This window comes from Rana temporaria, chromosome 3 (assembly GCF_905171775.1).
Source record: "Rana temporaria chromosome 3, aRanTem1.1, whole genome shotgun sequence".
Classification (NCBI taxonomy): Eukaryota; Metazoa; Chordata; class Amphibia; order Anura; family Ranidae; genus Rana; species Rana temporaria.
In genome coordinates this window covers 230,282,038-230,304,955 of record NC_053491.1, presented here as the reverse complement: position 1 = coordinate 230,304,955, position 22,918 = coordinate 230,282,038, and the positions used below count along the sequence as shown (strand labels likewise).

General features: G+C 43.6%; 1 protein-coding gene across 8 annotated transcripts in view; it reads left to right on the top strand.

The window, feature by feature from the left end:
* UIMC1 (ubiquitin interaction motif containing 1) overlaps positions 1 to 22,918 on the top strand; it is a 165,732-nt gene that overhangs the window by 69,823 nt on the left and 72,991 nt on the right. For all 8 annotated transcript variants that reach the window (XR_005747931.1, XR_005747930.1, XM_040344406.1 and 5 more), the window contains one exon: positions 18,389 to 18,453. Coding sequence is in view for 6 of the 8 variants with exons in the window: in XM_040344406.1 (XP_040200340.1) it covers positions 18,389 to 18,453 (65 nt within the window). In the remaining 2 variants the exon portion in view is untranslated. The remainder of the gene's footprint in view (positions 1 to 18,388; positions 18,454 to 22,918) is intronic.

Here is a 22,918-nt window from a genome sequence, read left to right as displayed (position 1 = left end):
GGATTTTTTCAATCTCTTCTGGTGGGAGCAGAGGGAACACCTGCAAGGAGGGAAGAACTGGGCGCAACATACTCCAGTGAAAGTTACTACTTACTGTGGGGCTGGGCTGCGCACTCTCGGGGCTGGCAGACCCAGGGAGCCTGGTTGCCAGAGGAGGCAGGCCGCTCTTCAAACTTCAGGGAACTGCTAGCTGTGGGGAAAGCTCTCTTGGCCCTGCAAGAGAGGGTCTGTTCAAGAGACCTATTGGTTTTCTCATACAATGCCACTACAGTGGCGTACCTGAACAAGCAAGGGGGCACTCGTTCAGAGTCGCTTCTGATGCTGACACAGCAGATTCTGTCCTGGGCAGAAATCAATGTCACCTCAATCGGAGCAATTCACATCAGGTGTTCAGAGAATGCACTGGCAGACTATCTGAGCAGAGTGAGCGTCAGTTCCAGCTGTTGGGAGCTACATCAAGGCACGTTCCGGGAGATTGTGCTAAGATGGGGTCTTTCTGCAGTGGATCTTTTTGCCTCCAGTCTCAATAGAAAACTGCTGGCGTTCTTCTCAGCAGAGGGAGAAGACCTATATGGAGCTGTCATCTCCCTCTGTTCTTCCTCCGATCTTCTCTCTACGTCACAAGGGGCAGGGCCTCTGAATGGAGTCAGCAGGTGGCCCCGCCCCATACCCTAATATATATACCACTGACCTAACGGAGTGGGAGAGAGCATTGAGAGAAGATCGGAAAAAAGAACAGGGGAGAGGGAGAAGAAGTGCAGAGAGGAGACAAAGAAGAGGGAGAAAAACTGGATACCCCATACTCATTCACGAAGATCTCTGGGCCTCCTTGGTAAATCTTGGTCCTGAACCTTCAAAATTCTGCACAGGAGCCAACTCCTTTATTGAAATATCTGTGTCTTCTCCTAGACACACAGCTTAAGGCTGGATTCACACCTGTGTATTTTGCAGATTTGCACTACAAAATGTGTTCCATAGGAAACCATGTTTTATGGACTGTAGTGCAAATCTGCAAAATGCAAAAAGCACTAAAAATGCATAGGTGTGGAATCCAGCCTAAGCCAGTTTTTTCCTTCCTCAGAAGAAACATCAAGCTTTTTACTGCCCGACTTGGGCTCTTCAGTTGAAGAATTACTTGACTCTTCACTTCTACACAAGTTCTGGGTCTGATGGTATTGAAATACGAGGCAGTGCATTTGCCCATTTCAACTCCAGTCCCCCGCAACACAACATTTATGTTTAATTCAGCTCCTGGACCGACCATGCTGTTGTCCTTTTGCAGACCTTGCCAGTCACTGTAGTAAACCACCTACATCTATTTTTGCTATCTGTATAGTTCAGGCAGACAGAAGATGGGTGTAATAGTAGCTATATACACAGTGTCCAGAGTAGTAAGAATAGGTCAGAGGTTTTCCAGGCTAAAAGTTGTTTACTACCTGGAAGGTACACTCTTATGCGTAGTTTCTTTTTACTCTGGATATAAGCTAGGTTTACTGATCTCTTGTCTTTTTATTAGAACATTTTAAAACAAACAGGGCTCCATCACAAGGGCACAGAGGCCTATACAGCGCGACGAGCCATTTGTTTATGGGTCCAGAATAGGGTGAAGCTGCAGGCTAAGACATACTGTGTTAGTGAATGTTGATGCAGTGGATGTACTGACCTGCACATCCGCTCTTTGTGTGCTTTTGGGGGTTATTCACCTGTCCCTGTGTATCTGGATGTATGAGTCTGTACATCCGGTGTATCTCCATTGATTAAAACAGGCTGCCTGCATGCAGCTCCACACTGCTCAGGAAGCATAAACAAAATGACTCCCCTTGCTGTATGAGCTATGGGATTCTGTTTTTCATGTGCCTGATGCTTTGTGAGTGGACAGAAGGTGGCGGCATTGCACCACTACAAATTCTCTGACACTTTCTCTTAAAACCCAGCAATGGTAACTCCGTAGAATAAAAGAAGAAACATCAGTTATGTACATTTTTAAAAATAATATAGAAAATGCCACATTGAAAAGTTACATTTTTAATGGATTTCTCTAGAGTGAAATAACACTTGGCTTTAAAATGATACAATTTAATAAATACATGCTTCGTGGAACTACAGTGCCTTGAAAAAGTATTCATACCAATTGAAATGTTTCATTTTTTGTCATGTTACGACGACCAAAAAGGTAAATGTATTTTATTGGGATTTTATGTGATGGACCAACACAAAGTGGCACATAATTGTGAAGTGGCAGGAAAATGATAAATGGTTTTCCAAATTTTTTACAAATGAATATGTGAAAAATGTGGCGTCCATTTGTATTGAGCCCCCCTGATTCAATACTTTGTAGAACCACCATTTTGCTGCAATTACAGGTGCAAGTCTTTTTGTGGATGTCTCTACCAGCTTTGCACATCTAGAGAGTAAAAGCCCTTTCACACTGCCAGTGCTCAGGCGATGGCAGTAAAGCACTGCTAGTTTTAGCGGCACTTTACCGTTGTTTTTGCAGCGCTTTTCAGCTGCTAGTGGGGTACTTTTAACCCCGCTAGCGGCCGAATAAATGGGTTATGTGCCACTTTGTGTTGGTCTATCGCATAAAATCCCAATAATGTACATTTACATTTTTGGTTGTAACATGAAAAAGGGGTATGAATACTTTTTCAAGGCTGTAGCCGTACTGTTTCTTTACTTTTTGGCACATACACAAGTCTGTTCCTATTGACAAAAGCTAAAAGGTGTGCAAGCTTTATCAGACTTGCAGGAGCCAACGGGGCAGATCCACAGAACAATTACGCCAGCGTATCTCTTGATACGCCGCGTAATTTCAAATTTTGCGCGTTGTATCTTTGTTTTGTATCTTCAAAACAAGATACGACTGCATCTTGGCTAGATCCGACAGGCATATGTCTTAGTACGCCGTCGGATCCAAGCTGCAATTGTTTGGCGGCCACTAGGTGGCGTTTCCGTCGAATTCCGCGTCGAGTATGCAAATTAGCTAGTTACGGCGATCCACGAACGTACGTCCGGCCGGCGCATTTTTTTACGTCGTTTGCGTTGGGCTTTTTCCGGCGTATAGTTAAAGCTACTCTTATGAGGCGTACTCAATGTTAAGTATGGCCGTCCTTCCCGCGTAGAAATTTGAAATTTTTACATCGTTTGCGTAAGTCGTTCGCGAATAGGGTTTTGCGTAGAATGACGTCACCGTCGGAAGCATTGGCTTGTTCCGGGTTAATTTCGAGCATGCGCACTGGGATACCCCTACGGACAGCGCATGCGCAGTTAAAAAAAACGTTGTTTACCCCGGGTCACAATGTATTTACATAAAACACGCCCCCATCACAGCCAATTGAATTCCGCGCCATTACGCCGCCAAAGATGCACTACGCCGCTGTAACTTACGGCGCGGATTCTTTGTGGATTAAAAAAAAAAGTAAGTTACGGCGGCGTAGTGTATCTTAAATACGCTACGCCCGGGGGAAAAAATGTGCCGCTGTACGAGGATCTGCCCCAACATGTAGAAGCAAAATCCACTAACCAGAATTTGTGCCTCTCTTGTCTTACTTCAGCAGTAGATCAAAATCAGATTAGGAACAATGGATTACTGCGTAATTCATGAAACCAATATTTGTGATAAAGGCAGGTATTTGAGAAGCCAAAAGTTTGTACTGTGAGGTCAGCTGATCATCAAACCTTGTATAAACAGTCTCTTAGCTTGGCAACCTGCCTGTTGAAAGCTTGACCAGATCCTAGCAATGTACATTGCTTATCTGAATGTTTAGCTGTGAGATTCATGGACCTTGACAACAAAAAAAAAATAGACTAGTTGAGTCAGTCATTACTCGGCTGTAAAGCACAATTCTAGCCAAACCTTTTTAAGTTTGAAAAGAGTAGGGAAGGGATAGCACCTCTGGCAGGCATTTATTTTCATCTCCATTGGGTGGTTTTCCTCTGATTGGTGTTACTCTTTGGAGACCCCTGCTGTACTTTCCACCCCCTGGGCTGCAGTTTGGAGACTACTTCTCTACAGTTAGGACTGCAACAAAACTTGTTTTTGCTAAATACTGTAATATTGATCTAGAAGCAGACTTCCCTACGTTTAGGGCTGGTTTGCCCTGTGCTGCGGGTTAGCATGCAGGAAGTGTCAGTTCTGGCTGGCCGGTGCCTGAGATTTGATAGCACTGAGCACTGTTTACTTCTTTATCTTTATTTAAATTGGTGACATTTCATTCATTTCTATGTGCCGCAGTGCATAGAAACGCAGACAGATACAGAGCTGTGGTGAAACATGGGTAAGCTGCTGTGCTGCACTGATAAATGCAGACATGTTGTAGTCTTGTAGAATTCTGGAACAGGGCACATAGAAAATAAAACATGGTTTAGTTCTCTGGGAGGAGGGTAATGTGGAGGGGAGATGTAAAGGGAGCAGTGCTGTGGGGAATAAGGGGGGAGTGCTAATATGGAGATAGAGTTGTAGGGGGCAGTGCTGTGTGTGGTGGTTGGGAGGGGGGAGATGTAAAGAGGGGCAGTGCTGTGGGGGAAGTTGCAAAGGGATGGGGGCAATTGCTGTGGTGGAGAGATGTAAAGAGGGCAGTGCCTTGTGTGGGGGGGGGGATATGTGATGTAAAGGGGGGCAATTCTGGGAGGAGGGGAGTGAAGGGGTCAGTGCTGTGGAGGGAGATCTGAAAGGGGGGAGATGTGATGTAAAGGGGGGCAGTTCTATGGGGGGGGTCATTTGAAGCAGGCCAGTGCTGTGGGTGGGGAGATGTGAAGTAGAGGTGGACAAGTGCTGTGGGGGGTGATGTAAAGATGGAGTAAGTGTTGTGGGGAAGGGAGATAAGGGGGCGATGCTGTAGGGGGTGGGGTTGATGTGAAGGGGGCAATGGACACTAATGTGAACGGGTAACTGATGTGAAGTGGGTGACTGATCTGCAGGGGAGGCGATGTAAAGGGTGGACAGTGCTGTAGGGGGTTGATGTGAAGGGGGCAGTGGACACTAATGTGAAGGGGAAACTGATATAAAGTGGGTGACCGATGTGCGGGGATTTTTTAATTCAATACCCCTCATGTATACATTTTTTTACTTGCAGATTTCATTGTTTTTGCAGTAAAAAAGAAAAAATCTTTCATTCTGCCTTAATAGTATAAATGGAAGCACACATTTCATTTTAATGAGTGACAGAAAATGAGAGCATTTTTATTTTGTTCTTCTCTTTGAACAGCCTGTTTGCTTAAACGCCTCTGATTGTAAAAAAAAGTCACATATGGTTTGGCTTATGTGATAATGTTTTGGGTAGTTCTTTTATAATCATTTTTGTATGTTTGTGAAGGAAAAACTGATTTTAGTTTTGGCTTGGCTACCATTGAGAATGGTTAATACCACTGCCAGTTTGCGGTTTATGCTTTTTTCGGGGGATTTACCCTCTGTTTTGTCCTGGTTACTAGAAAGTGCCATTTTAATGTGGCAATTCTTTTATATCTTTAAGATCAGAACTAAAAGGGGGACCCAAGGACCAAAAAAAGCTTCAGGAGTTCTAAACATTTTGTGCTCCAACTATAAACTCTCTACTCTGGGAATAAGCTCAGCTGTGTTCAGTCCCAAGTCCAAACCCACCTTGGTCCTTGTTCACCTCAGACCGATTTGACAAGCCTATTGCCGGCAACGGCACCATCCGAATCTGTTTGCGGCGCCACACCAAGTCCTAAAAGTAGTTCCTGCACTACTTTTGGCGACTTCGGGGGGCAATTTCAATAGATCTCATAAAGTGCATAAACACTCACAGATGTCTTTCAAGTCATCCCCGAACTTGCACTGAAATGCAGGTTTGAAATGGTGAACTCGCACTATTTCAAGCCCGTCCGCCCTTTTTTTATATATTTTTGGGGGATATTTATTATTGCAAAAAGTTAAAAATATAGCTTTTTTTTCAAAATTGTCGCTCTATTTTTGTTTATAGCGCAAAAAATAAAAACCACAGAGGTGATCAAATATCACCAAAAGAAAGCTCTATTTGTGGGAAAAAAAGGACGTCAATTTTGTTTGGGAGCCATGTCGCGCGACCGCGCAATTGTCAGTTAAAATTACGCAGTGGCGAATCGCAAGAAGTGCTCTGTTCTTTGGGCAGGCAAATGGTCCGGGGGCTGAAGTGGTTAAAGGGGCCTAAAAGAAGTATGGATAACTTTTTGGCTATACTTCTCTTGTGTGTCACAGAAGTACAATTCATTTTGGCCTCCCGTGTCCCAGAATCATTTATAGCCTGTTATTAACTGATAGGGCAAAGCCGTTCTAGGCTCTGGAAGTATCTGGACAATATTTATGGCCTTTGCTTTGTGCACTGGTGATGTTGGAAAAGGATCCCCAAACTGTTCCCACAAATTTGGGAGCGTGGAATTATCCAAAATGTCTTGGTATACTGACACCTTAAGAGTTTCCTTCACTGGAACTAAGGGGTCAAGCTGTAAAAAAAAACAATAGCTTGGACCAGTGCACAAAACAAAGGCCCATAAAGACATGGATGAGCGAGTTTGGGGTGGAGGAACTTGACTGGCATGCACAGAGTCCTGACCTCAACCCAATAGAACACCTTTGGGATGAATTTGAGTGGAGACTGTGAGCCAGGCCTTCTCATCCACATCAGTGCCTGACATCAGAAATGCGCGTCTGGAAGAATGGTCAAACATTCCCATAAACCCACTCCTAAAACTTTTGGGACAGTCTTCCCAGAAGAGTTGAAGCTGTTATAGCTGCAAAGGGTGGGCCAACTCAATATTGAACCTTATGGACTAAGACTGCAATGTCATTAAAGTTTGTGTGCGTGTGAAGGCAGACGTCACAATACTTTTGACAATATAGTGTGTGTATATACTGTATGCATGTTTGTGTGTGTGTGTGTGTGTATATATTACACTATATTGCCAAAAGCAGTGGCGGCCAGTCCATTAGTGGGCGCTGCCCCCCTTATCCGTGTGCCCAGCCCCTAATCTTCATGCATGGCGTCGGATGCATGGATTTCAATGTTTTTATTTTATTTTATTGAAAGCAGATGATTAGAGCCCGAGGCTCTAATTGGCTTCAAAAATGGTGGACTCGGTGCGCAGAGCACTGCAACCCGAGCCCACCCAGTTGTGTGACATTAGCAAATTATTATTCGCTAATGTCTTCCTGCTCCTCCTCCCAGCCAATCAGGAAGCCTGGAGTCCTAAGATGTGATTGTCTGGGAGTCCTAAGACCCGATTAGCTGGGAGGAGAAGTGACCGCTGGGACTCCAGAGGTGAAGGTGGGAAAAGAGGAGGGCAGGCGAGACATCTTCTCCACTACTCCCAGTGCTAGGATCCCCACTGTCCTCAGAGCCCACAGCCAGGGCTTCCACCGCTGCCGATTCTCCTGTCTGTCAGTGTGCTGCCGTGTGGCACCCAGCACTCCGACCCTGCACCATCCCAGAAGGAAACCCTGGGCAGGAGGAGGAGGAGTCATGGCTTCTACCATCTGCACCATGTTCACTGACGAGTACCAGTTTTTTGAGGAGCTCGGCAAGTAAGACACATTCCTTCACTTCTCTATATGTCTGTTCTTCCTCAGAGAGGAGACTGCAAACTTACACAGAATACACGGGGCTCATTATGAAAAATACAGGAAAACCTTGGTTTGAGAGTAACTTGGTTTGAGAGTGTTTTGCAAGACAAGCAAAATGTTTTAATAAATGTTGCCTTAATATACAAGCGATGTTTTGATATACAAGTAGCGTCACAACTGAGTATAAAAGAGAAGAGAGGAGCCTCTAAGTGTAGCAATATGGTTACATTTAATGAAGGTACAGCATTTAGCAACTTATTGTTACACTTAGAGGTGCCTCTCTTCTCTTTTATACCCTGTAAAAAAAATGCTTTGATATACAAGTGCTTTGGATTACAAGCATGTTTCTGGAACAAATTATGCTTGCAAACCAAGGTTTTACTGTATAGGGGATCTACAGTATGCACTAATAAAACAGATATAGTGTGCATATATATCACGGTGTCTAGCAGGCAATCGACCAAGCACCAGCTGCCACTGGTCAAAAGTATTTGGACACCTCTGCTTTTACAGGCACATGAACTTTAATGGCGTCTTAAGCCTCGTGCACACGACCGGTTTTCCCGTCGGAAAAACTGCCATGAGAGCTTTTGGCTGGGAAAACCGGCCGTGTGTATGCTCCATCGCAGTTTTCCCGACAGGAAAACTGCTGGGGGAAAAAAAGAGAACCAGCTCTTTTTTTTCCCTCTGGGATTCCCAGTGGTTTTTAACCCGCCAGTTTTCCTATGGGAAACACTGAGATGGAGCATACAAACGGCCGGGATTCCTGGCCAAAGCTCTCATGGCAGTTTTCCTGTCGGGAAACCCGATCGTGTGTAGGGGAAAAAGTTACCAAGCAGGTTCTTGGTTTTCCCCTCGTGTTTCTCGGCGGTAAAAAGTCCACAGGGAATCCCGTACGTGCGGAGCATTTGATCCCCTGCTGATTTTGTACGTTTGCCCACTGACAATAATTTGCACAGCGGCTGCGTTTAATGGTTTGGCACAGTGGTGACAATGGATGGCACAGTGGCTGCGTTTAATGGCATGGCACAGTGGTGACAATGGATGGCACAGTGGCTGCGTTTAATTGCATGGCACAGTGGTGACAATGGATGGCACTGTAACTGCGTTTAATGGCATGGCACAGTGGTGCGAATTGATGGCACAGTGACTGCATTTGATGGCATGGCACAGTGGTGCGAATTGATGGCCCAGTGGCTGCATTTGATGGCATGGCACAGTGACTGCGTTTAATGGCATGGCACAGTGGTGCGAATTGATGGCACAGTGGCTGCATTTGATGGCATGGCACAGTGGTGAAAATTGATGGCACAGTGGCTGCGTTTGATGGCATGGCACAGTGGTGCAAATTGATGGCACAGTGGCTGCGTTTGATGGCATGGAACAGTGGCTGCGTTTGGGCACAGTGAGACTGGAATTTTTTTTTCCTTTGCGCCCCCCCCCCAAAAAAAAATTTGAGCACCAGCCGCCACTGAGGCTGACATCAAAGACCGGTGTGCACTCCCCCCGCCCCCCCGGGGCACGGAAAGGTGTCAAATGTGGCACCGGAGGGGGGGAGACAAATTAGCGGAAGTTCCACTTTTAAGTAGAACTCTGCTTAAATCTATCTTTATGTCGACCTCCTGTAATCCCCTGTACTGTAGGACTGGGGGACAGTGAGGTAGCACCCTGAACTAAACACAAAAAGTCGATTTGTGATGAAATCTGAAAGCTGTGTGCTTCAGAAAACGGAATGACTGGGAGGAAGCGATGGCTGCATGTGTATGTTGGTTTGATATACAAGTTGTATTTTAGAGAACGGACAGGATGGTCTTGTTCCACTCAGTAGTAATTTAGTGCGATCACACAGCTTCTGATTAGCCTCCCATAGTTCTAGCATGCTCCTCTTTAGCCCAGGTCACTGGGTTTTCTTGCCATTGTTTATTTCTGTATCCTGAGCTACTGTTCCTGTGGTGCAAGCATTGGTAGTATTGATGTTCTGTCTTATTGTCTAAGGCAGAGAAATATGCTCTTATTCTCGCAGTAATGGCCTTTTGTGAAATACAGCTCTCTGTACAGTCCTGCTTGTTCATGTTACTCTGTAAAGGAAAGAGGTTGGTTGGTAGTTGGCTGAGGATTTATAGGGCTTACAGATGGGTGATAGAGGTATACAGTACCTGACTCAACCAAGCAGTCACTTCCAAGTCAGACTTGCAGGATGAAGAAACAATATATTAATGCAAAAATATATGTGAAAGGTCTACAGCGCTACTATAGTGAAAAAATTAATTATATCAATTAATCAATAAATAAATGAAAAAGCAGCAATTATAACGGTGAACTAAACCAAGCAAAATATGTGAAAAAAGGGATAATGCGCTAAATCAACTGATTAAATAAAAGTGTCAACACATCAAAATACTGGAGAAATAAGACAAATTGATACAAAGAATAAAGTTCCAAATTCTAAATATATATCGTCCCTTGTTGCTGTAATCCTGAAGGCAACTCAATAACACTTTGCCCGACCGCACACACACAGTGTGTGAGATATAACCAGCTTGATGGTGTAATGATCAGCCTGTCAGGTCAAAAAAGTGCTTTCCACCAGGTATTCACAAGTTTCAGATATGCAAAGAAAGGGAGACAGAGAAAAGACCGATAGTGTGATACCGTTAAATGAACCACTAACGTCTCACAACACTCAGAACATCACTCACGAATCCCCGGTAATAGATAGGCTTTAGCGTGTGTGCATGTAGGCTGCTCAGCTTGTCAGGCTCTTCATCCGGCACCTCCGTGCGTCCCGTCACTGTGACAGATCCAATGGGGATGATTATTATAGACCCCCGAATCCCTACCCTTATGATCAAACTAGATCAATAAGAAGTGAGGCAAATGAGCCAAGGACCCCTAAACCTTGGCGGAAAAATAACAAGAAATCTCCCAGGCATCCAGCCTGGAAAAATAAGAACACTCAGCAGGTATATTATCCCCCTAACCAAACAGGGAATCAAGGAGGATACATGCAAGGTCCTCAACACAATATCAACCAATATAATCAGGATCCTCGAGATGTGAGAGATGCATATCAATATCAAAATCAGGGCCCATATTCCAATTCACAAAGTGTACCACCAAATCGCGATTACCCTCAACAGGATTATAGGAAAAGTCCGGTTCATACACAAAATAAATATGAACCCTTAGCCAACTATATTGAAGAAACACATTCCAGGTCTTTTTTAGATCATCGCCGGAACGACAGATCACCACCTCGGGGAGCAGAATCAATGTATGCCCGCAGTCCAGACGAAAGAGAGGATGTAGGGGGGGACAAGGGTCCAAAAAGAAGAAAGGTCAAATAGGGCAAGGAATCATTAATCTGAGTGGGGTTGAGCTCACTATTCCAGAGCTAACCCTATTAGATAAGGGCTTAAAATTTGCACCTAAGAAAAATCTGAATAAATTCGATGTGTACGTCGATATTCAGAAATATACAAGAAAATTAAACATTAAAAAGTACATGCTTAATCAACCCATAAAAGATGAATCTGTTGGAAATTTGCCGGGTAGAATTCAACATAGTTCTTTAAGAAATAAATCGTTGTTTAACCCTCAAGTACACAACAACCAGCACGTAGAAGTATTCAATAAAATGGTGCTAAAAGATCTGGAAAAACTAAAAATAAGGAGGTTACCAGATCCCAAAATTATTCAAAAGGGCATCAAAGAATTGGAGAAGAACAAGAAGGTAATAATACGACCGGCAGACAAGGGAGGTGCAATAGTATTACTGTCAAAAGATTATTACTATGAGGAATTGAACAATCAACTCCTTGATCAGAATACGTACATTAAGCTCACAGGTAATCCTACTGGGGAGTATAAGGAAGAATTATCTGTGCTCATACAAAAGGGCAAAGATAAAGGTATTTTATCCAAGAGAGAAAGTAAATACCTGAATCCAGATATGTGTCGAGTTCCTATTATTTACACGGTACCGAAGGTACATAAGGATCCCCTAAAACCCCCTGGGAGACCAATTATCAACGGTATCCAGTCAATCAATTCACGCTTAGGGGAATATGTTGATAAGTTTATACAGCCCTTGGTATCTAACACCAAGGCTTTCCTCAGAGATACAAAACACCTTATCCAGTTACTGGAGACTGTAGTAATCTCCCCACAGCATAAGTTCCTGATAGCAACAGCTGACGTAGCTTCGCTCTACACCAATATTAATCATGAGGAGGCGATTAGTGCAACGAAGTGGGCGATGAATCTTTTTAGCCAACTCATCCCTAGGCAAAAAAAGTTTGTTTTGCGATGTTTGGCTTATGGCTTACAGCATAATTATTTTTGGCATCAATCCCAGTTCTACAGGCAACTTAATGGCATCGGAATGGGAGCTAAATATGCACCCAGCGTGGCAAACGTATTTATGTCAAAATGGGAGGAGGGGGCAATTTACAATGATATGCCCAGCCAGCTGATTTTATACAAAAGATTCATAGATGACTGTATTGTCATCTGGGATGGTGATGAACAATCTTTAATCACATTCTTTGAGAAATTGAATCTAAACCAACAAAATATTTCCCTAACGTATACTATCAGCAATCAGACTATACAGTTTCTGGATCTGGAGATCACGCTGGAGGAAAACTCAATATCAACTAAAACATACTTTAAACCAGTGGAACGGAACAGTTATATCCCGGTGGATAGCTGTCATTTCGAGCCCTGGCTTATAAACATCCCTAAAGGACAGCTGTTACGCATCCGTAGAAATTGTACTGACCAAAAAGTATATTTGGAGCAAGCTAACTTTATAGGAACAAAGTTTGTGAATAAAGGGTACAATGAGGATTTTATCCAAGAACAAATCCGTAAAGTATATGACACACCTAGAATTACCCTCATTCAGGACAAAGTGAGATCTGATCAAATGGATAATAATCTTCCGATTATCTTGAACTATACTGTCCAACATAGACAGTTAGAAGCCATTTTTAAAAAGTATTGGCCTATCCTGAGATCTGACCAGCAGCTACAGGGTATCTTACCCATTAACCCCAGGGTGGTATATCGTAGAGCTCCCACACTGAGGGACTTAGTAGCTAAAAACGTTCCTGATCCTCCAACAAAGAAAAATGTACTTACCTTCTTTCAGGGTAAGGGATTTTTTCCATGCAAGAGGTGTTTTGCATGTAAGAATACGAATTTTAATGGTCAAAAATGTACCAAATTTACTTCAAATGTCACCAAGAAGGAGTACAATATTGATGACCTTATCACCTGCAGAACTGAGGGTGTTGTGTATGTCCTGGAGTGTCCATGCTCCCTACAATACATAGGCCGCACTAAACGACCCTTATGGAAAAGATTAAGAGAGCATGTACAGAATATTTTAAAGGCATACCCGAAACATAATGTCTCCCGCCATTTTGAGTTATGTCATCAAGGGAACCCAAAGGGTTTGAAATTTTGGGGCATACAAAAATATAGTCCCCATTGGAGAGGAAGCCATAGGGTGAGAGAGATAAGTAAAGCAGAATCAAGATGGATCCATGAGATGGGATCTCTCTCTCCGAATGGTTTAAATATCGACTTTGATCTTAACTGTTTTATATCTGATTTTTAAACTTCTGGTTTTAATAAGTTTTAACAGTATTTTATATATATGTATATTTCTCACATCTCCCTATCAGCTATCTTATTGTTATTATGAGCGTATACTCACTTGTTGGCTAGTGGTATAGTGCTCTTGTAGTGTTATGCAATCCTAGCGTATGATGCTATTTTAAGTGCAGATTGGGATATGTGATTGACAGCTTTTGGCTTGATCCACATGTAACAATTTTAACATGTATATGGTGGATTACTTTGCATTTTATATATATATATTTTTTATATTTTTTATATATTTTTTATATGTATTTATTTTTATTTTTACGTGTATTTGTATATGGTTATACACTATCAATATATATATATATATATTTTTGGCTTATGTGGTAGTAATACTACATGAACACCACGGGGTATTGTCTGTATGTGCTCATAACAGATGAGTCTGAGCTGCACGGATTTGCCCATATAAGAACCTGAGATAAAACCATTTTTTGTTTGTTACTGTTAAGACAGCGGTTTTAAAAGTTATTTTGTCTCTTTTTGTATCACATTAAAATTTGTTAAATAGATACAATTTTATAAACCACAACGGCTGAAATGTGGTGGTGTATCTGCAATGATGTAGTCATTGGTGCCTCCCCATTGGTCCGTTCGCGCCGCTGCGAGTGTGTGACAGGCTATTTATAGCCTAGCAAGCCCCACTCACACATTGACCCATGATTAAGTCACGTGTCTAGTGACGATACGCGTGGGGGAGGAGCTTGAGTGACGGGACGCACGGAGGTGCCGGATGAAGAGCCTGACAAGCTGAGCAGCCTACATGCACACACGCTAAAGCCTATCTATTACCGGGGATTCGTGAGTGATGTTCTGAGTGTTGTGAGACGTTAGTGGTTCATTTAACGGTATCACACTATCGGTCTTTTCTCTGTCTCCCTTTCTTTGCATATCTGAAACTTGTGAATACCTGGTGGAAAGCACTTTTTTGACCTGACAGGCTGATCATTACACCATCAAGCTGGTTATATCTCACACACTGTGTGTGTGCGGTCGGGCAAAGTGTTATTGAGTTGCCTTCAGGATTACAGCAACAAGGGACGATATATATTTAGAATTTGGAACTTTATTCTTTGTATCAATTTGTCTTATTTCTCCAGTATTTTGATGTGTTGACACTTTTATTTAATCAGTTGATTTAGCGCATTATCCCTTTTTTCACATATTTTCAAATATATTAATGAAAGCATTTTGTCGTAGTTGCCTTTTTGAAGATTTTTTTACCCATTTACATATTTTCCCCCGAAGAATGAGGCACACTAACAAAAAAAAGCCCTTAACAGTGCAATTGAAATACCTTTTGAGAATGTCCAGTTTAAATGTATACAGCATGGCCGATCCGAACAGCATGGCCGAACAGCATGGCCGATCCGCCCTATAGGCTTTCACATTGAAGCGGTGCGCTAGCAGGAGCGCACCAAAAGTCCTGCTAGCCGCATCTTTACCGCGGTATAGGAGCGGTGTGTTCACCGCTCCTATACCGCGCCTTCCAATTGAAATCAATGGGAAAGCGCGGTAATAACCCTTTTTCGGCTGCTAGCGGGGGTTAAAACCTCACCGCTAGCACCCAAATATCGCGGTAAATACAACGGTATAGCCGCGCTACAAATAGCGCGGCTATACCGTCACCACGGCTGCATGCCTCAGTGTGAAACCAGCCTTAATGTGACATGTCACTGTCGTCAGCGCCCCCCGCTTCTCATTTTTAATATGTCTTTTTGCATAGGGCCCCAGGGAGGTCAGGATCGGCACTGTATACAGTATAGTTAAAGTTTATGCTTTAACACAGCATCTGTAGCATTTTATTAGCACTGAAATCTGCATCAGAATTTTAGCAGGCTTCTGCTCTTTATCTGACCCATCTTTCATTTAACAGGCCATTCACATAGGGAGCCCTTGTTCGTCAATGCAGATTCAGCGGTTGTGCAGACCCACCCGCTAGGGTTGCCACATAATCCCTTTAATACACTACGCACATTAATTATACAGGTTCTGTGGCTAATTAAGGTGGTAATTGAACTCGGTGCCTTACCTGCATTAAAGCGGTTGTAAACCCGCATCAAATTTTTTATTTATTTTTTCTCCTGTAAGGCAAAATCCATAATGAGCTAATATGCACCGCATATTGGCTCATTATGAAATACTTACCTTGGAACGAGGTGTGTAGCACTTACCTGGTCCACGCCGAGCGAGATTTCATCGTGCCTCGGCGTGTCTTCTGGGTATGTGATTGGCTGGAGCGGCGATGATGTCGCGCGTGCGCGCGGGAGATTTAAAACTCGGCAAGGTCCGGCGGCTGCCGGTCCTTTCGCTGTAGATCCCCCCTGCGCATGGGCCGCGGCGCATTGCGAGGGGAATATCTCCTAAACCGTGCAGGTTTAGGAGATATTCTCCTTACCTACAGGTAAGCCTTGTTATAGGCTTACCTGTAGGTAAAAGTAAAAAAAGTGGGTTTACAACCACTTTAAGTCAGCCTCAGAATCTGTGTAATTAAGTGTCCTGGATTAAATGGATGATGTGGCAACCCTACCACCTGCACATCCATATTTGACAGGTACGCAGGGACGGTCTTGCGGCCCTGAATGCAGACAGCATATGCCTGGGCAATGCATTTGCCCCTGTATTACAGCTCCACACGCCTTTGGGCATATAAACAAATGGCTGTTCAGACTGTACCGGTTTCTGCGCCTTCGTAAAGGAAGCCTGAGTACTGTAGGAGAACTTGATTCATTTTATTCATCCTGTGGCTGAGTCTTTCATATCTTGCAGCTTTTTTTGCATTTATGGTTTATATAAAAAAATATATGTCATACTTATCTGCTCTGTGTAGTGGTTTTCGGATCCCTCACCGGCATTCCTGGCCTCTCCCTCATGCCGCGTGCTCCCACAGCAAGTAGCTTGCTATGGGGGCACCTGAGCCGAGCTGCAGGTCCCTGTTTCCATTCAGACACAGAGCCGTGGCCTGGCCTCCCCCCCCCCCCCCCCCCTTCATTGGCTCACTGAATTTGACTGCAGCTGGAGCCAATGGCGCAGCACTGACTTCTCAGGCAGCTGTGTGTCTCCTGCAACATCGCTGGATTGAAATGGGACCAGGTAAGTATTAGGGGGGCTGCTTCACACAGAAGGTTTTTAATCTTAAAGCGGTTGTAAACCCATCAAGTCAAGTTTCTGAAAAATTAAACATTGCAACCTAATGTCCTGTTTGCGCTGTGTGTATGGCTTCCTACCTGTTTGATTTCTGTGTAGTCCTTTGTTTTTAATGACGTCGCCTCCGCATGCGCTTTTAGTCCTAGTTTTCTGGCAAGCTTTTCATGCCGAAAAATTGCTGCATACATGCCGGGGCTGCATAATTTCCTTTGGCGTCAGCCCTGAGATCCCGCGACACTCCCCAATTGAGAAGCTGATCCTTAACCGCATGTGACTTGCTATGTCACAGGGGTTGGAGCGCAGATTTGAAGACAGAGCCTGTCTGTCTGAAACTAAAACAAAGCTTGGCTTCAGGAACGACTGCGCATGCGCGGGATTATGGCCACAGAGGAAGAGTGAGGGTGGAAAAAAAATACTATTGAGAAGCGGAAGACAGGAGTTCTAAAAGCAGCAGCTGAATACATGCAGAGGCGATGAGAAAAGTTTATTCTATCAAGTAAGAACGTTCTATTTGCAAACTGTATGCGGCACATAGCTACTAAACAGCAACATGAAATTGCTGATTTGAGGTAACATTCTCTGAGTTTACTACTGCTTTAATGCATAGAATGCATCGAGATAAAAAAAAAAAAACCTTCTGATTTTACAACCACTTGAAAGCGGGGGTTCAACCATAAAACAGTTTTTTTCCAAACAATCCCCTTAGATTCCTGCTCGTTTTGTCTAGGGGAATCGGCTAGTTGTTTTAAAATATGAGCCTTACTTACCGTTTTCGAGATGCATCTTCTCCGTCGCTTCCGGGTATGGGTCTTCGGGAGCGGGCGTTCCTTCTTGATTGACAGTCTTCCGAGAGGCTTCCGACGATCGCATCCATCGCGTCACTCGTAGCCGAAAGAAGCCGAACGTTGGTGCGGCTCTATACTGCGCCAGCGCACCGATGTTTGGCTTCTTTCGGAAAATCGTGACGCGATGGATGCAACCGTCGGAAGCCTCTCGGAAGACTGTCAATCAAAATAGGAACGCCTAGTCCCGCAGCCCATACCCGGAAGCGGCGGAGAAGATGCATCTCGTAAACGGTAAGTACAGCTCATATTTTAAAACAACTAGCCGATTCCCCTAGACAAAACGAGCATGAAGCTAAGGAAAAAAAGTGTTCTGTACGGGTGAACCCCTGCTTTAAGTGCCTGCATTATAAGTACACAGGTATTATCTCTTACAAAAGTCACAACACTCTTCCTGGCTAAGTTCATCTGTTGTTTCTCCAATAGGGAGCCACCATTGTAAAGGTACAATTTTTTATTTATTTTTTCCTAAATAGCTTCCTAAATAGCCAGTCCTCTTTCACTTACCTCATCCTTCCATTTTGCTTTTAAATGTCCTTATTTCTTCTGAGAAATCCTGACTTCCTGTTCTTCTAGTCTGTAACTACACACTGTAATGCAAGGCTTTCTCCCTGGTGTGGAGTGTCATGCTCACCCCCTCCCTTGGACTACAGGAGAGTCAGGACGCTCACTAACACACAGCTCCTTTCTCTATCTGCAACTTGTGTGAGTGATGTTCCTCTTTAAGAACTTGCCGCTAGTTCAGGCAAGCATTTGCACCAGTGTCTGTAGCATTACTGCAATTTCAGGTAGATCTTACTACTGCCACTTTAATAATCTGTCACTATAGCAGCCACAAATTCTTCAAAGAATTACTACCAGTTCTTAGATTAGGAAACTAGCAGTAACTAAGACCAACTCTGAGCTGGCCAATTGAGGTACACTAGTACTCCGAGCAGACAGTGCCTATGCTGGGAAGGAAGCTGTCATGGATGTAATAGCTTTCTACACAGAACTGTATCTGTGGTCTCATATAGCTGTTGTCCAGGAGATTCCCTCTCTTGTGTCTTTGGGTACACAAAGACACTTTTTTCTTTAATGTTTTTTTTTTTTTTTTTTGTTTTTGTTTTTTAGATTACATTGCATTTAGTTGACGAAACATATGTTGTTTTTTTGTACTCTTTTTCAGGAACCGCGTACCGAAATGCTGCCAAGTGAATGTGAAGAAGTAGCACCAGAGGTTATTGTAGAGAGGTGAGATAGCACACACATTTAGTTTCCCATCCTTGTGGTCTGGGTTGTGTAATGTTTACCACTGATAATAACTTGTACCAGCTGACCATCAAGCTAAAAAAAACTGACCGTCTTCCCTAGGACACTGTTCTTTTCCCACACAGTATCTAGCAGGCACCTGGCTTTGGGCCACACGCCGTGTCTCAGGAGTGCTTTTCCTGGCGGCACAATCATTTTTCATGCTTTTAGGTGCATTTCTTTTTACATAAACATGTTTCAAGAGCAAGCAATATTCTTGTCGCAAGGGAGACAACTTGTTTGGAGAGTAGTTAGAGCTGTTAATGTGATCGTCTGAAAATTAGTCTAAGCACTGCTACAGTGTAACTTTATTGGGGTATTAAGTGCTGCAGGTGAAATGCTGAATGTAGCGGAACACCAAATGACTCCGGTATGTCTGGATCATTTTCGTCTATAATGTGTGCTTTTGAAATATACAACAAATGGTACTATTTATCGCCTGCATAGTTTTAGAAGCAAGTACATCCAGAGGGAAAAGCAGTGCAGCTGAAATGTGCATAATAAAGCCCATGCGACACATTTACATCTCACAAGCTTATTTAGTATACAGTGCATGTATTTTACTATTCCGGATGTTTATATAGCGCTTGCATTTTCTATAGAGCTTTCAACCGTGTGTTGTCACCATTTGCATCATTCAATGTCCCATTAAAATTGGCATTGTAAGCTCCGGTTCATGCAGGAATCGCACCACATTCCTGTGCAAATTTTTGCCCATCAGTTTGTATGGCTCAAGACACGCCACATCCCCAGGAAAAGGGCGCAGGCATTTTATAACCGCACTGGAATCGGATCTCATCAGTGTTCATACCCATGTGATCCAGTTCAGTCAAACGAACGCACTGCGTTCTGCAGCTTGCTTTTGGGACCTCATTCACTTTAAATGGACACCTGCAGCAGATCGCATGAACACTGTGCGATTGCTATGCAGTGTGATGCAGGAAACGTAGCCATTCCTGTGTGTTTCCTGCATCGCATAAGCGTGATTTGAGGCTCAGTCTGTAAGAGGCAATTGAGCTCTGCATCCAACTTTGGTAGAAGATGGTTGCTATATCACTATTTGATGGGGGGGGGGGAAGAGGCAGGGGGAATAAGGAGGCCAGAATAAATCTGAGAATAAGGTCATCTAGGATTTTCACACTGGAACCTAAAGCCAGGTACACAATTCAGCAGGTTGCATGAAAAGATGACGGTTGGAGCTGCTGTGATCGCTATGCAAGGACCCCTCTGAGCTGTTGTTCTGACAGGGAGTCCACCCCCCTGCCAAAACACTCCCATCAGCGCTCTCTGCCATTGACTGAGAGCGCTGATCGGAAGTTGGTCGGATGCTGGTTTTCCAGCATGTAAGTCCGTCAGAAGCCGGCTTACACACGGGCATTCTCCCTGTGTGGGGCTTAAAGCCTAGTGCACACAGGTCGAATGTCGGGCAGCATTTGTCGGTTCAATGGAAATCGGCCGACATCCAGTCTGTGTGTACTAAAGCCGGTCTGACAGAAGCAAGCTGTTCGGCTGGCTTCTGTCAAAGAGGCGTGACCAAAAAAGGTATGCCAATCGGCATCCTATCAGCGCTCTCAGCCAATGGCTGAGAGCACTGAACAGTGTGTTTTGGGGAGGGGGTCATCCCCCCTGTCAGAACACAATAGCTCAGCAGGGGAGATTCCTGTACTAACATCACATGGTTAGTACAGTGGCTGCCCCCAAGCTGTCAGTTTTTCTTTCGTTCAGTCCGCTGGGTTGAATGAAAAAAAAAAAACTTGTATCGTGTACAAGGCTTAAAGGGGTTGTAAACCCTTGTGTTTTTTCACCTTAATGCATCCTATGCATTAAGGTGAAAAAACTTCTGAACGTGTCCAGCCCCCCTGTTTTACTCACCTGAACCCGTTCGTTCCCTCTGTGGAGACGCATTCTTCCTCTCTGCCTGTTGTCTCGGCTCTTGATTGGATAGATTGATAGCAGTGCAGCCATTGGCTTTCGCCGCTGTCAATCAAATCCAATGACGCGGGGGCGGGGCCTAGTCCCACTTTCTGTGTGAATACAAGCAGGACTTGGTAGTGCGCCCGTACGGGTGTCCACCAAGGAGAGCACTTCTCCAATGTGGACACTGTTGTGAGGAGGAGCTACCAGCACCGCTGGGGGACCCCAAAAGAGCATGGTTGGGGCCACTCTATGCAAAACAAACTGCTCAGTGGAGGTAAGTATGATATGTTTATTTATTTTTTATTTTTTTAAACAAGGGTTTACAAACCCTTTAAGGCTGGCCATTGATGCCTTGTTTTCTTTCAGAGGTTTGATGGGGAAAAAAACACAAAAGGATTCCCCCATCCACACAAGCCTGGTAGATGGAGTAATCATCCCTGCTGTGCCATTGTATTCTGACGGCAGGATTCCTCTATCAGAATACACTGATAAGCGGCTGCATCCAGCTGATTGAGAAACATTTTCCAATACCCCCATTCAACAGAACAGGAACGGCCATAGATGGATTGAAATTTAGTCGGTCCCTTCTGAACAGGCCGAATTTTGATCCATCTATGAGCAGCTTTAGCAACCCCTGTGAAGAAGAATAAATGAAATAACAGTAATTGGGAGCTTTCCAGTGAAATCTGCCGAGACACTGCACATTTTTCTGAAATACCCATTCAAAAGCATCTGCATTTGATGCATTTTAGGGATTCCTTTCAACTGTTTTGAATGAGAAAATTAATATTAAAGGATCAAAAATACAAGCATTTATCTTATTTATGTTCGCTCTGCACGTGTGTATGTATAGTTGCTGTCAGTAAATAGGGAAAATACATTTCAGTCAAGAGATTTTACTGTGTCAGGGAGCTTGAAAACACATTGATATATGCAAGGCCTTAAAGACCTATAGAAGATGTTTATATTGAGTTTATTATAAATGGCTCCCAAAATCTAGGCCTCGTCAGTATTCAAGTCCATTTTTTACATTGCCTCTACTTTGTCTGGCCCTGATGTATTGTATGTGTAATACAACAGCTGACATTTATTACATAATATTTCATCAAGATGGTACCGTTATGGATGGTCTTGCCTGCTTTTGGTGTAATGATAAAATCGGGTTACGGTGCAGACAAGAAAAGGTAATTGAAAAGTGCAGCGTTCTGCTTTAAATGCATTAATGATCCATCCCGGCTCACAGAGTCTTGCATCGTGTCACCCGATGTGCTCCTGTCTCTGTTACTCTTACATGGTGTTTCTATTTATTTTCCTATTCAACAAGCATGAGCTGGGAGGCAGAAGCAGCCTCTGTGGACTCGGTTTCACCACCTGGATATTTTATCATAAATCCTAGCTGTCTGCTAAGTATTTGTTGTGTGGCTGGTCACAATAAATCTCACCGGTACACTTGAGCAGACTTGCTAAAAAGGTAGAACAGGAAGCCCTGGCAACAACTTGTATATCTCCGTTAGGCCTGCTGTAGAAACTGTATCTTTAACAGTTACACTTTATGTATGAATCTATATGTATTGTGTATACAGTTGTGCTCATAAGTTTACATAACCTGGCAGAATTAATGATTTCTTGGCCATTTTTCAGACAATATGAATGATAACACAAAACTTTTCTTTTACTCATGGCTATTGTTTGGTTGAAGACAATTATTCTCAATCAACTGTGTTTACACTTTTTAAATCCTAATGACAACAGAAACTAGATCAAAAGTTTACATACCATGTATTGCCCCCTTTAACATCAATGACAGCTTGAAGTCTTTTGTGGTATTTGTGGATGAGGCTCTTTATCTTCTCAGATGTTAAACCTGCCCATTCCTCTTGGTAAATAACGTCCAGTTCCTGTAAATTCTTGGGCTGTCTTGTATGAACAGCACGTTTGAGATCTCCCCAGATTTGCTCAATGATATCACGGTCAGGAGACTGAGACGGCCACTCCAGAACCTTCACTTTATTCTGCTGTACCCATTGACATGTCGACTTGGCCTTGTGTTTTGGATCATGGTCATGTTGGAATGTCCAAGTATGTCCCATGCGCAGCTTCCTGGCTGATGAATGCAAATGTTCCTCCAGTATTTTTTGATAACATACTGCATTCATCTTGCCATCAATTTTGACCAATTTTTTTGTGCCTTTGTAGCTCACACATCCCCAAAACATCAGCGACCCACCACCGTGTTTCACAGTAGGAATGGTGTACCTTTCATCATAGGCCTTGTTGACTCCTCTCCAAATGTAGCATTTATGGTTGGGGCCAAAAAGCTAAATTTTGGTCTCATCACTCCAAAAAACTTTGTGCCAGAAGGTGTGAGGCTTGTCTCTGTGCGGTTTGGTGTATTGTAAGCGGGATACTTTGTGGCATTTGCGTAGTAATGACTTTCTTCTGGCAACTCGACCATGCAGCCCATCTTTCTTCAAGTGTTTCCTTTTTGTGC